Source organism: Corticium candelabrum, chromosome 14, assembly GCF_963422355.1.
Source record: "Corticium candelabrum chromosome 14, ooCorCand1.1, whole genome shotgun sequence".
Taxonomy (NCBI): Eukaryota; Metazoa; Porifera; class Homoscleromorpha; order Homosclerophorida; family Plakinidae; genus Corticium; species Corticium candelabrum.
This window is the reverse complement of record NC_085098.1, coordinates 768382-784316: the sequence shown is the minus strand read 5'-3', so window position 1 is coordinate 784316 and position 15935 is coordinate 768382. Positions and strand designations below refer to the sequence as shown.

General features: G+C 42.0%; 1 protein-coding gene across 1 annotated transcript; it reads right to left on the bottom strand.

Annotated features, from left to right (window-relative positions):
* Positions 1-3403: 3403 nt before the first annotated feature.
* On the bottom strand, positions 3404-15311 carry LOC134189416 (small ribosomal subunit protein eS1-like). Its single transcript, XM_062657674.1, has 6 exons — positions 15195-15311; positions 14973-15076; positions 14723-14910; positions 6477-6685; positions 6302-6411; positions 3404-3590 (listed from the first exon to the last, which is right to left on the bottom strand). The coding sequence occupies exons 1-6, from the start codon at positions 15251-15253 to the stop codon at positions 3460-3462; spliced, it is 801 nt and encodes a 266-aa protein (XP_062513658.1). The 5' UTR covers positions 15254-15311; the 3' UTR covers positions 3404-3459.
* Between the last annotated feature and the right edge of the window lie 624 nt (positions 15312-15935).

The window sequence follows — 15935 nt, the reverse complement described above, 5'->3', positions numbered from 1 at the left end:
CTTACTCTCCGTTGGCTATTACCTCGACGGTACACTCGAAGGTACACTCGAAAGTCATGATCAGTACTCAAAATTGGAATGTACTGCGTGACTCCGTCTAAACTAGCGGACAAGCTCCAACAACCATTCGTATGTCGAGATAACACGAGCGATAACAGTGAACGCACGCTACACATTCTCAAGTTGCTTACATGGTCGTTTCCGTCTAGTCGGTCGGTCGCCACTTCCGGTAGGACGACTACTAGATCACTCGCTACACCTAGGCTTAACAATGCCTAGTCTACATTTGCACGTGCTTGTTTTCCTACCAACAACCACGCGTCTAGAGAGCGAAGGTGCTGGATTCAGGCGCCATGCGGTACGTGTAGGTGTACTTGACTTGAAATATTTTGCTTGTTTCAGTGTTTCTGCATAGTGGTTCTGCAGTTTGACAGCTTGAATTTTCGGTGTGCGTGGCTGAGCGGCCGCGGTGTTGTTGCAAAAATCAATAGTGTCGTCTTCAACAGAAATTTGGCGCTCCACAGGAATTTGCGAAGAGGAACGTGCATTGTGACAGCGCGTCTGTTTGTCAGACGAAGCGACTAACCTGTTAGTTTCGCGTAGCCAAACCCCTCCCCTTTTTTATATCTGCCGGTAAATATAAAAAGGGGAGGGGTTTGGCTACGCGAGACTACTGAGACCTATAAGTACAGTACGCAAGTCTGGATTGCACCTTTGTTTAGCTAAATGAATGCATTGGAAACCTTAGCTGAGACGAGTGGGTTGGGCTAAAACATTATCACGTGACGAGATGTGATTACATACACCGGCCGAGAATTTAGCACTGTAATGTGCTTCTCTATTCATTGTTATTGCTATGTCACACAGAAATACCTAGTGTGAAAAAGAAAATACAAATAAGAAAAATACTAGGCCCAAAAGAAAGCTGTGATAAACCCCTCCCCCTCCCCCGACTAACATATGATGGTCTTTTCATCCATTCCATAGCTATAACTGCACAGTCTCTATCATCCTCAGAAATAGAGTTCTAGCAAAGTCTCTAGAATCTGTGGAGAGTCTCTGCAGACAACACCGTAGAGTGATTCTACTCCCCTGATAGAGCTGAATAATGAATTCATAGAGCATCCAAGAACAGAAACACATAATGAATGACCTCATTCGAAGACTTCAGCAGTGATGGCATAAAATGAAGTTTCTCTCTCTCACCGTCAATCAAAGGTATAGCAACCCTGTTGCAAAACCACCAGCATGAGTTCAACTGTTGTCCTTCCAACACCACAAATTCTTCTTACTGTTTTGTTCTACCCAACACTTATTCTATTTTAAATCAGACTTATTCCAAGTCCAAATTCAGCATCAATTGAGCAAGGACTTATGACGCAGATTGGATTGTCACATTTCCCTAGACTCGTACCCAGTCCTCCTCCTAGCGCGTTCCACGTGTTTTGGCACGTACTTTTTGTACCGCTTGCCAGGAGGACTGGTAACATATTATGTCATGTGACCATTTATTTCATTAGTCTAATTAGAAACCGATCCGGTAAATTGTTGCCACCTGCACAGATAATAGGGTGTCGAGTAAAAACACAAAGCTTTACGCTCTTTCTAGGGACTGTTCAGAAATTAGAGTTACAAAGTAGATCGTTTTCGTTGCGACGAGCGAAAACCTCGCTTCATGAACATTGTAGCTTCACTAGCGGTAGCGAATGCACCTTGTACGCGCTCCTGTCGTCTATTGGCTACCATTCACTTCGTACTGAACAGCTAGAGACATCTCTGTCAATTCTGGCTGGAGAAGACGTTATCGTCAGGATGTCCACAGCAGAGCTGTCAAGCAACACTAGTGAGCTAGCACCTTGCGTGACGACAACTATTGATAACAATTTCTAATAACTGTCTAATTGTCATGGTAATTAATTGCTACTCAATTCATTCTAATAGCATCCTACGCGTGCCTTTGTAACAACATTTTTTCGTCTCGCGTTACAGTTTTGACCAATCAACACACCGAAAACATACCACGTGAAGAACTAGTTGTTCACGTGACATAATCTCCTGGCAAGTGGAACACAAAGCACGTGCCAAAACACGTGGAGCGCGCGAGGAGGAGGACTGGGTACGAGTCTAACATTTCCCAGATGATACACGGATCAGCAATTTCCAATTTACAGCCTCCACGAAACACATCTGGAAAAAGAACTGTTGTAATCTAATACACTTTTTTCTCTCAGTTAAATTTGCAAGTCATTAACTTCTGCAAAAGCAAAATACATATCCAACAAGGATTGCAGTCCACTTACAGAAGCTGACATAATGCAAATATCATCTGCTGCTCCAACACAACAGTGTCCAATCGAACATCCTCTTTCTTATTGAGCTAATTGGACTAGCAAGTCATTATTAATGTACACCATAAACAGCAAAAGCAACAGAATTCCTCCTTGTCGTACTCCACCTGAAACATCAAACTGCTCAGACACCATTTGACACCAGCAAACTCTCAAGTTCATGTTCTTGTAGCAACTCCAGAATCCTCAGCAATAATAGATTAAGACCATTTCTCTTATGAATCTCAAACAAAATGTCATGACTGATTCTATCACAAGCCTAGATCCATCCAGAAAACAGCGCATACTGGAGATCTCGTTTATAGTATTCTGCAGTTTATCGAATCAAAAAAAGTGCACATTGTACTGCTATGTTTTGACTTATTTTAATTAAAATCCAAACTGAAGATTTGAAGTCAATGTCTCCTCACAATGTTCAGCTATGGCAAGTTCAAGGATCTTACAAATAACAGAAACGTTATTCCTCTATAGTTTGCTGAATCGGAACCACAATTCCTTCTGTTAGACAGGAAGAAACATAGCCATGTCGCAACATACACATGAATAGCTTCCCAAGTGGGCAAAGACACAATCAGGTGAATAAATTGGATGCTCTTCACAACTGTCTTTTATGTGTCTTTGATTGGTCATGTATGTGTAGCCCTCTTCAGAGTGAGCGCTGTTTTTACTAAAAAAACTCAGGTTGTTAATTAAGTTAACCCAAGGAGGGTTAGTGCCTAGCCTTGCCCTAGACGCAGTGTGGATTGCAGTCCCCGATGTAGTGGTAATGGCAGCGCATCTGGGACTGCAATCCACACTGCGTCTGGGGCAAGGCTAGTTAGTGCCTGTGGCTGGACGAAAAATTGGAATGCACTCATTGTTATTGCTGGTGTTAATCAGTATGCCAGTCGATGTGATTATGTCTTTGCACGCACAGCTATTAAACATACAATCCCATGTGCCAGTCAATGTGTTCGGCCCCTTTTCACGCTCTTCATTGGCTCTGACTAATAAGATTCAAGGTGGATGAACACTAAGTTGGCAGCTGAGGGTCTAGCAATAGTATAAACAACATGTACATGGAAATGTTAACTCTCTATTCTGCAATCAAACCAACATTCCATGAACTGTACTAAACACTGTCTTGAATAGGAGGTTCATCAAATCCTGAAGATCGTGCAACAGGTTGACCAGTACTGCTGTCTCCTGTTGTTGACGACTTCACAGCACCACCTTCACCATGTAGATCCATCAATTTCCCCACTACAGCACACAAAACAAACAGTTATAAGACTGCGCTGTACCATACAGCAACCCACAACACACAGCATTCTCATGTGACAGAAAATCAAGAAACTTGAGTATGACACTAATAGCAACTACTACAAATGCTGTAATGTGCTTGCATATGTCTGTCACAAGGTTGCCACACCTATGTATGAATTGTACTCTTCGTTTTTTGCTGCAAAACCCTGCCTACAAAAAAATACAAGTGGGCCTGCGAATGAATAGGTTGTCAAATATGTCGTGACTATCTCACGAGCGTGGCGTCTCCAAGCTTTGTGTAGGTGTTATTCGTCTTCCTTATGCAAAGTGTACTTCATGTAGAACAGTTTCGGAATCTCAGAGACCCTAATAATGTTTGCAATCAAGCTTCCCATTCACTCAGTGGTCGTTTGTGTGCTTCCAAATGAGACTAAACCAAACGGAGATGCGTTCACAAACCCGGATCCTTTAATTAATTAACAAACCTGGATGTGTGCAAAACAATAATACCTAAAACTTTAGTAGCTTCTTTTCGTGGAAGATCACAAGGTGTTCAGCAATGGAAAAATCCAGCACTTCAACTCAGAAATGAAAGATCCCAAACTTGCAGCAAGTACATGCGTAAATTGTAGCAAGCATGGTGCAAGCGATTCGTATTATAAAGATTAGATAAACAGTACAGTCCTGAATGCTCCTAACACAACAATAAAGAACATAGCTTGCAAAGGCTGATTTGTCAATGGAAATTATGACAGTAGAAGGCATGGTTCCAACAAGACAAGGTGTGCCAATCCTGCTTTCATAACAATGAAACAGCTTGGAGACAACTTTCGTATAACCAGTTATTTCTGTGGTCTTAAATTTCTGTGTTTCAACCAGGAATACAGTTACTGGTACACACATGTACATGTGTCTGCACAATGACTGCCTGGGACTGCAAGGATAGGCTTAAATATGTGCATTTATTTTTTCGTTTCGTGAGTTCTTTGCAGAATTCGCAGAAATAACAGGTTATATGGTACATATACATGTACCACACTAAAAACAGCTAACAAATGATTAGCAACTGCAGATCCTACTGATTATTAGATACATCTCAGAAAACAATGGAGACCTACCATAACCATAATGTAATTATTGTATCAATGATTCATAATTTAACATAACAGTGATGTACAGTAAAACCTGTACTTGCGACCACCACCTCAGTAGTGTGACCAACTGGCCAAGGCAACCAGCGACCACTGTCATAGTGGCCTAGCCACGGTCTCAACCTCCATAAGGTGACCGGATGCAACCTTTTTACACAACTGCGCTTGACACGAACATAGTGTATGGCAGTCATTATGCGTGATATTTAGTGTTTAGAAGCTCAAGTTATCAAGCTCACAGAAGGGGGAGATCTGCAAGATAGATCACAACAGACTTTGAGATTGGTAAAACCGAGATTCAGAACATCATCAAATGGAAAGCCGAAGTCATGGACACGTTTGGTAGTGATGCTTCATCCAATTGAAAGAGAAAGCTTAGGAAAATGAGCTACCGTGGCTCACTAGTGTAAAATAGTAAGGTCTAAAAACATTCCGCTGATGTGCTAGGTGGATCTTCTTGCAACACTCAGGAGACCAATCTGATTATTAAGACCAACTGTCTAATGTGACCACTCTCTGCGGAACCATGCATGGTTGTAATAACTGTAGCAATGGGATAGTACTAAAATTAGTAAATTGATGCAGTATAAGACACTACCATACAGTAAAACCAAGCTAATCCAAACACCTTTGTGCTGTGATAAACAACAGCTGTTCAGATAAGTGATTTGTTTGGTTTATCAAAACACTTAGGACGTGTTTCCACTAGCTCCACGTTATTAAACTACTTTAGCCTAAACAAGTTCATAAAATAAACCAGTTCACGAATGCGACTGTTTCCACTAGGGACTTGAGCATTAATTTATTGCCAGGTATCTGGACACAACCATTTCCAATGGCTCAGTATTCCTGGAACAACACTTGCTGTCATACATTGTGCTGCTCTGCAGCAATAGTTCGTTGGCACTGACTTCAATTCAACATCTAGGTACACGCAGCAGCTGCTGATTTCTTTCCTTAATTTGATGACGCTTCCTAACTACTTGTTAAACTTACTACAAATCAAGTTTCGGAAATCGGTTTAGGTTTAGAAGATAACTGGTTTAGTGCAGATAGAAACAGGTTAACCCTTAAACCAGTTTAGTATAAACCACTCGTTACATTGGTTCATGCACATAGCCTTGGAAATTGTGCCTTGACCAAGATGTTCAATATTATATCACTCACCATGTACAATGGACAATACCATATCACTCACCATGTACTGCACACAAAAGTTGTTACAAATTCAGCAATGATTTTGTCATCTATGGTCAAAGTTTTATGTAAAAGTTTGCCTTCTTGCTCTTGCATTTGACGCCTTGCTTGAAACTCGGAGATAACCCACAACTAACTGCCATGGAATTTCTGTGACCTGGATTTGTGAGGCCACAAACTAAACTTGGTTAGGTTAGTCAGTGTCAAGATTAGTGACGTTCAAATTAATAAAGTTCTACTGCATCAATGTACAGCAAAACCAACACTTGAAAAATTCATCCAAAGTATATACCCGCAACACAACACAACCTTTTACATCAACATTTCCAAGCAGAGCACAAAAATAAATGACAAACTTACAATCAAACTTTGGTTTCTTCAGCACTTTAACTTTACGAACAAATACATCATGTAGTGGATGGATGTACTGACAAGCCTTCTCAATATCTGTGCCAATACTGTCAGGAACACTACACCACGCAATAGAATGCAATAACAACAATCTTGAAAGCAAATGCTGAAATCAGTTGCTTACAGTTTGTTGACTACTTCGCGAATATCACTGTTAGATACTTCACGCTGAACTATCTCCACCATTTTTCGCCTAATAGACTTGCATTGGCTAGTTTGAGCATAGCAAGTTTTCTTCACCTGGTTGCTTCGACGTTTTGTGAATCCAATGACAAAAACACGTAGTAGGTAGCCATCAGTTGTTCGAACATCAGCATAAGCCTCGATAAGAGTCTACAGAAACAAAATTGACATGGCATACCAATGCAACTGCTTATGTATTCACATCTAATAGTTTACAACTACAGTCAATGAAATGTCATTTTCAATATCAATCTTCTTCAATACCTCACCCCAAAGCTACGCGTATTTGCATGTAGTGCTGACGCTGACACTGTACCATTTACAATACCATTTGATGAGTGTCAGCGACAAGCCACTACGCATACCATGAATACAAAATTCTATGATTTGGTTTCTTTTCTTCTCTCACAAACTTCTCGCAAAGACGCTTCCACATTCTTTGGTAGTCTGCTGCTGGGAGCCTCGTTTCTTTCAATACATTTATCCAAGCATTTCCTTGCGCTCCGTACCTGTGTGCTCCTGTGACTTGACCTGCCACAAGCAGCCGTACCTAGACGTACACTTTCGATAAGTTTCTCTTCCATAAATTACATATTTTATTCCCGGATTTGATATCTGATTTGTCAATAAATAGCATGGGCTTCTGGTAAATGCTGGAGCACTTCCGATTCGAACGCTGGAGTTGAACTTGAATCAACTTGAGCGTGAGCGTCGTACGGATGTTTACAATATGACGACAACATCCAATGGGATTGTCAAAATGGCAGCGAGACAAAACGTGTGATTGCATTATATACGGGTGAGTACAAAACTGCATGTGACTTCCAAGTTTCTGCTGCCCAGATATATCAATCTAAACGGGAAACTCACTGCTACTCAGAACAGGACACTCAGTTACATTTTCACTGTCTTCAACAGGATATTAACTAACAATCTAAGTGAAAAAATGACAAGGATGCCGAAGATGAAGTCCAATGGGACTGTCGAAATGGCTGCGAGACGAGACATGTGACTGCATTTGCACCGAATCCAACATACTGTACGTTTTCTGCAAAGAGTGCTAAGCTGAGAGTGTATATGAATGGAAACTCGCTCATTTGTCTTCAACAGAATATTAACTAACACTCAATAATCCATCATTCCGGACGAAGAATGGGATCTCGTCTACTGGAAAGCAATTATCCGAGAGTTCGCCCAACAACGACTGTATACGAGGGAAATTCGTTTGAATTTATCAGAGCGGGATGAAATTCAATGGGATATATATAACTCTGAATGGAATACTTCATGAGAATTCTGTCCAGCTGCTAGTTCTTCAGAATGGGGTAAAAAATGCATGTGAATGTGATATACTTCATGATAAATTCTCAGAACAGGATACCCATGCAACAACATAAATTTGCATACAACGTTAAATTAATTAACTGACAACTAATAATCTAATCTGCCCTTGTGGAAAACAGGCTATTCAGCTAGTACTAAACACACGGAGATATGTCTGTTTGGTATGTGGGGGTGGGAAGTGGGGTGATTGATCGCACTTCTGTATCTCCAAAAACGACAAGTCACACTTCCACCCAATTTTGCTTGCACACACCAATCTATTTGTTGTAGGCAGTAAACGTGCCACTGTCTTCCAAAGATCTGTTAGTGTTATACGTAAAAATTTGTGTAATTTGCCCTGACAAAATGGGCAAATCAGCACATCATAAAATACCTCAAAAACTATGGCATACAGACTTGAATGCTATGTAGCTTCTCTCTTTGCTAGTGGCCAGTCCAGTGAAACAAATTTTAGCATTTCCTGTAATGTAGCATCCTTCAAAGTCAATTCCTATATTTGAGTGTTTCCTGGTAGTGACCAGATGTGATACCCAATCAGAAGAGTAGTCTATGTTTCCACCACACCCTGAGCTTAAAGCGGGTCTAGCTCTCCATGCAACACCATTTTTACCAAGACTGGGGTCTTCCTCACTGGTAAGCTGAACTGTTCACACAGTAGAGAGTCAGTCTCCAGATCGACTTCTCCTTCCAAACAGCCAAGCCCCTCAGCAAACGAGGTTTCTTGGTCTTACTGCAACTTACTTGGGGCAAAAAATTCAACATCTGAATCAGTTCAAAGTTGAACTGCACAAAACCCATGTGCTTATGTGATGACAGCACCCAGGATGAATGTCATAGCCTCATCCACAATCAATAAACTTTCTTCAGCCACAGCCACACATTTCGGATTTTCAATGTGACACAATATTTCCCAATTGCTTTATTGTATCTCTGCTATACTGTAAATCCACAAATTTTCGTGCTCGATTATTTTCATACGTTTGACGAGAACACCTTTCGTGTGCATCTTATTTTTGTACAGGCTTTTAAGGTATATAAACCAGGACTGCCATGTTACATACAGAATCAGATGATATTGATTCAACAGTTGTTTGATGAATAGGATTTGTTCAGCCAAGGGAACCAAATGACAAGTAATTTGCAACGTTGCAATTCAGATACGGGTACTTGCTAAGCTGACCAATGGGCATTGACCATGTCAACTGCCGTAAAAAATGCGCCTTTTAAATTTTTCTTCTTCGAAACTACACACTTTGCACACTTCAAGACAACATAGACGAGACTGAAATATGACAACATACAACGGCTTTTCTTGATTACTTTGTTATACGATTTATAAGAATTTTTTCACCTGTGTGCACCCTTTTTGGGTAGCTGATGCACACACAAAGGCCACATTACAAAATTCACTCGTATAAAGTAAGCACTACATATTGCACTGTTATGCTTCTTACTTGTCTGCCACCTAAGCCAACAGCTATCTGCACACCCATAGAGTAAACTCTGTTAAGTTTCAAACCTGGTGTAATGGCACCGAGGAAAGTAGCGCAAAATCAATGAGCCCGTCACCGTGACAGTCAAAGTAGCCGTGACAGTCAAAGTAGTCGTGGCAGTCGAAGAAGCCGTCTCGTTCACTTCGAACTTTTTTGCCGCCAACACGAGCACGAGGAACGTCAAAACAAGACTGGTAAACAATTGTTTACACAAACTGAAACAACCTTGTGGGCTTGGACTCTTTCCAATAATGCACGTCGCTTTAGACATGCTGATTGGTTGCTACGTATCCATAACCTGTTGCAATAATTAGTTGCTATGACCACGCCTCAACTACCCATACTGGTGCTACTGCGCATGTTTACGCAACTAATTTAAATTATATCCAACGGAATGTCATTGTAATCGTATTCATAATGTTGTGTATCACGTGTCTCCTACATAGACAGGTCATTTGCATTCCCCGTATCTATATATATAAAGGAGAGGTGTCTGTCTGTCTGTCTGTCTGTCTGTCTGTCTGGTGGAGCGTTTCTCAAAGATGGCGAGTCCGATCTCGGTCGAATTTGGCTCGCGCATGCCGAATTCATTAATGTCGAAAGTGAGACGGTGGTCGCCTTCCTGACTTCTCCCACGCCAACGCCATTTCTGGCCGATCGCACGAGCGGAATATCTCCGGAACGGCGCGTCGTATCTCCACCGAATTCAGACTGCCCGTTCCCGACATTGGACGGTACGTGCCGAGCGTGTCGTTTATTGTGGGCGATGCCGGGAAATGGAAGATATTTTGCTGATACCCGGGTCTTGAAAAAATACGCCCACAGTCGTTTGCCAGTCTACGACCGTCGAAGAGCTGCCGTGTTTGATGCACCTGTTCCCCGAAACGCCAGCAACGTCTTCGAAGATACGACGTTCAGCGGGACTGTCGAAAAGACGAGAGTCGGCATTCGTTATATACGGGGAACGGATTATCCGGGTAAGTATTGCACGTGACTTGCACGTTACGAGATTCACGTCGAAATAATAGATGCCAGGTTCGATACACCTGTTCTCCGCAACAGGAATGTCGAAATGGCTTCAACAGGATCAATAATCCAATTAACGGGATTTTTGAAACTGGACACGTGTCTAATAGATGCCAAGTTCGATACACCTGTTACTCGCAATGGCAGCAACGCCCAAGTCGAAATGGCTTCAACCAATCGCTAATCCAATCAACGGGATTTTGGAAACGGCAATTGAACGGGATACAACTATGAATGAGAATTCTGTCTGGCTGCTACTAAACGTTAAAAGCAGTTACACCACGGCTAATCAGTGACAGTAAACGGTTACTGACAAAACATTACAGTCTACTGCGCCAAAACATTACAGTCTACTAGCTGTGCAATACGATTGCAAGTGTATACGCGACATTTTTCGTTGTTTTTACAATGCCTCCGAACAGACGGACTGGCTCAGGTTGCGCTGACAAGGGCATAAGTTAGTGTAATTGGTTTGTGCTGTGATTGGAACTTTTTTCCCACAGGGATGATAACCAACACTCTAGAGCAGAGAGTTTGGAAATCTACAAAGATCTCTCTATACAAACTGTACGTGACTTGGCTACACCCCCTCTGCCTCTCCAACCATCAAACGCATTTTTAGATACTTTCTGCTATAATCTCTACCTATAAAAGCGACTTGTGTCTGTTTGTGTGTCAGTCTGTACTGTCTGTCTGTCATTAATAGCAAACAGTGTCTGCAAATCAATAACTTGTGTGATTAAACTATTACCCGTGTGTTGTCCCCCGGGCGAAGCCGGGCATTGGAGCTTGTCATTCATAATGGCAGAGAACTGCAAGGTCTACGGCAAGCACTTTGCGACGCTATGCACATGAAAGACCTCATTTTAATCCTTCTGTAACTTCGCGCAGCACCAAGATTGCACAAAATGCTTTCGAGGTAACATTATCAAATGGCTTAGCTTATTTTTACATGTATTTTCATCTCATTCTGTAAGAACTCAAAATTCGGTGTTTTTAAAATAACTGTCCTGGTTATGCACCTTAAAGTATTGATTGTAATGATGCCTTTGAGTTTGTTTGGGTTTGAATGTCTGAGAGAGATCTTAGTCAAACTGATAGTGTGAAGAAAAATAAAGAACGTGTTTAATGTACCTACTTGAAAGCTAGGAGTGATTACTAGTCCCTTCACATGAAGTTCCTGCTATTGGTAATTGGCCTAGGCAGAGCTGAGGTTAATAATGATGGAAAGAACAAGGTCTGTCAAGTCATTGTGGTCATAATCCCGCCCTCACATGTAATAAGTGGTTTGTAGTATTATGACAGCTGCCTTTTTCTGTAAAGAGGTTGGTTTGTTCATCGTTGTCAGTAGCACCACTGTTGTGCCTACTACTGTCTGCTTGTTAGTTGCTGTTGCTATACCAGGAGTACTCTTTCAGACGTCAAGTCCAAACTCAGGTGCATATTGCAAGCAGTGCGCCGGGAAGAGCACTGCTCATGGTTTTTCCCAGGAAGCAAAGCAAAGATATTTAGCTAAGGCAAAAATTGAAATGCAGCACTGACCCAGACTTGGTCTGGAATTGTCTTCCTCGTGCTCACGTTGGTCCACTTTCACGTATGTCTTACAGCAGATGATACCCAGGAAGCCTTCAAAAGCCTAGATGGTTATCGAATCATATGTTTGGAATGATGGATGAGCTCACTCGGCTAGCTAGAGCTGTGAAAAAGGCATGTGTTTTCAGCACGCCTTTTCTGTTTTTGCTTCTAAAGAAAGATGTGTAGGTAAATGAGAACAGAAGGTATGTGGTTCACGTGGCTGGAGTTGGACGGCTTGTTTGCAAATACATGGAAATGCCACTGCAGTCATTGTGCTTTGACCTGAGAGCAGAACGTAAGAATTAATGTCTAATCTGATACAAAATGAGCTCCACAGATGTGACTGAGTTGACGCCTGCTAGCGTTCTCACTTTATGGCAGCTTCCCATTGCTTTCTTCTCTTCACGTCTGTTGGGAAGTGATAAATACTGTAAGAGCAGTGACCACTTCGGCTGCTGCAACCATAGGCTAAACAGTAATTGGGCATTCTTGCACAGAGTGGTGGTGTGTAATCTGGATACACTATAAAGCCGTAGTGTGTGTGTGTGTGTGTGTGTGAGTGTGTGTGTGTGTGTGTGTGTGTGTGTGTGTGTGTGTGTGTGTGTGTGTTTTCGTGTGTTCAGAGTAGACTCTCAAACAGTGCGACGGAGAGAGGCGATCGAATTGTCGTTTATCTGCTCTAATACCCTAGCTCAGTCTGCGCCCATTGGTGGCAAGTGGGTTCCCTCTTGAGGAGTTGACCTCACGTGAAACGCTACAGCTTCCGGATTATTCAACGCATGCCTGCACCAATCCTGTGTGGACTTTACACGTCGCCGTCCTTCGCAACACTTCCAGCCATCGACAATTTCTTGCCGACTGAAGCCGTTCTTTTACAGCTTGCGTTTCTCTCCAAATTTTCATTGCATTCGCACTGAATCCGACCTAAGCGTTTCCAGCACAGAGCGCTGCAAGGGAAAGTGTTGATTTCTACCAAAAATGCGAGAAGAGCAATATTTGAATTCATCTGCATGACTGCATGTCAGGTGAGCAAGTAACAGCACGTGACTTCCATGATTTTGCTGCCCGGAAAATTTGCTGTTAGCTAGACTTTGGAATACTCGATTAAAATGGGATGATGGGCTAGTAGTACCCAAAATGGCGAACAAACAAGGTTACGCCCACATAAGGGCTTATCTGCAAGTTGTACTACCAATCCATGCAGACGCTAGCCTCACCCGTGTAGCACCGATTCAAAATCGTCCTCCACGGGTCTGGGATGGTACCGCCTCTTCTCAATATATTGCAGTTGGACCTAGGACCAGCATTAGTGTTCAGTTTCATAAATGCATACCTTTCCAATTACAGCTGTAATCAACGAAGACATCTCATGCAGTGTTCTAGCCAGGATGTTTCCCCAACCGTCAATATGACGTCATTAAATATAATGATGTCATCAAATATTTGATGTTAACATATTTGGTAATGACATCATAAAATTACTTTATCTGTTCTCTAGTTGCATTAGAATCAGATGCAACATAACATAAACAGACAGGCAGATAATACAGTAGATTATTACAATGACAAGTTGACTTAAAACTGGAATCATGAGCTGACCTAAAACAGTAAAGGTGTACAGTACAAAACATGAGATTAAAGAGAAACAGTAATTAGTAGAACACTTGCTGCAACCACAGTCACTCATTAGCACTTCTTGTGTGAAAGGTCAATTTCACCTCAAACACCAACAAGGAGACCATGCACTCCCTAAGATTACTAGATGTCTGACATGAGAATATGTATTGTTCTGCAGCAACTTTGGGACCATCAAGACCACTAATGTCTTTAGATCCGTGATCCCACACTACGCATGCTAAGGCTTTCCGATTCCTCTCCCAACCGTAAATAAATGCTGTTTTCCCCACTCCAAACGTCCCTTCCCTCTCCCAACCGTCATTTTGACGGTAGTGACGATACTGGCGAGAACACTGTCATGCATGGCGTGGTAGTGATCTGCTGTATATCAAAGAGTACTGTCACAAACGACGACTTGTAGTGTGCTCTTCACGCAAAATTACGTCCCTACATGTTGTGGTTTGTATTCAAGCCTGTCGACGGCAGTAACGACACCTTCTAGTAGCAGATCTAGAGCCAGACATTTGTCTAATTCACAAATCGATGGTTCAACATCTACACTAGCCAGCTGCATGCTCAACGACTTCATAATCACGTACGTCTACTAGACAAAGTCTCACGGTGAATTCACAGCGAAATTTTGTCGTGATTTCGTGGCAAGTGAAATCGAATCTGCGACGAGTCACAGCAAATGCGCGCATCACAAACTTTTATTGCCAATCCGAGGCAGTGACTAACAGCGACTTGCAGCGGATATGCGGCGATCAGACACATGCCGATCGTAAAAGAAAGTGTTTCCTAACGTCCCGTTCGCGTTCCCTATTAACACAAAAATGATAAAACCGTAGCTACAGTAAACACAAAGGTACCCATGCAGTGGGATGCGACACGATGTTCTAGCGCAACATGTCTTCATCATTCTTGTATTACAGTCGTAATTGAAAAGTATCCATTTATGAAACTAAACACTAATGCTAGTCCTAAGACCAACCGCAATCAGGTGCTCCTGACCGCAATATATTGAGAAGAGGGTACCATTCCAGACTCGTGGAGGACGATTTGAATCGGCGCTACACGGGTCTGGGAGGCCAAGGCTATGCAGCCGCATCCTCCTCTACCAAATATGACTGACCTGCCACTTCTTTACCAATGATCGTAACTTGTCTGTTGTAAACACCATGCCATGGAAATTAGTGAGACAGAGCTTGGCCTGCACGTCTTCCACCATGAGACGGAATTTGCGAAAGGAAATTTCGTCGGCTTGGAGATCTGCTTGAGCGACTTCAAACACTCTACCTTTCAGTCCATCCGACGCAATTTCTACAGCGAAAAGACGCCTTCAACACCAGAACGTAGTGCGTCAGCAAAATGCCACCAATCACTTGTTCCTTGCGTTCTTGTCACAAGGGTCTTTCCAATATTTCGATTATTGAACATGGCTGGAGCTTTCACGTCATACCAATCCTTCTTGGTAAATGGATCCACACTAGAAGGTAAAACAACGTTCACGTGAATCCAGAACAATCTTTGCCATCGCTTATCTCTTTGACATTCAATAGTACTAAAATAGCGTTAAATTAATCTCAGCACCGGCTCCAACTCACATCTTCTTTTTCTGTCCTTTTTTCCCTTTCGTAAGTCGCTTGTTCTTACCGACAGCCATGCTGTAGTATCCGGGAGACAAAATAATTTATATTTGTTAAATAGAAACCCCGTATAATGAAGGATGCCTCGAATCTCAGAGCTACTGTACGGAAGCCTGTAGCGGCGGGTTGATATCAGTTTGCCCATCTCGGCCACACTGATATCAAAAGACGTTTGTAGCGCGCGTTACCAAATGTGTAAATTTACTTTTTGTAATATCAATGCAACAATCTATAGTTAATATTAATGTACTACAAACTAACGTGCGCTATTCTAAATATGGACAAGTTACCGCCTTGTATTCTCGTATTCTAAATAAATGAACTATGGAACGTGTGTGCGCGCTCTTCGATCAGCAGCTCAGGGGACTCCAGTTTGGGATTGTCGTTTGCTGCACGTCGTAGAAACGGTACTAATCGACTTTCCAGTGAATTGGATACGAGTAGTGGGTTTTAGAAGCCATACTCTTTCGATGCGGTGATTGCTGGTGCACTGAAATCTTTTTGGTATGTTTAAATAATCAATTAAATTGATTAATTATTACAAAATTAGACAAATACACACATGCACACATTTAGTTGTAGATGTGTTCAGTAATGATGTAGTCGTTATTGTAGAGTTATACATTGCAGAATTTCCAAAAGATAATTTCAAACTTAATTAATGCGCGACTGATAAACGTATTTGGATTGAATTATTGT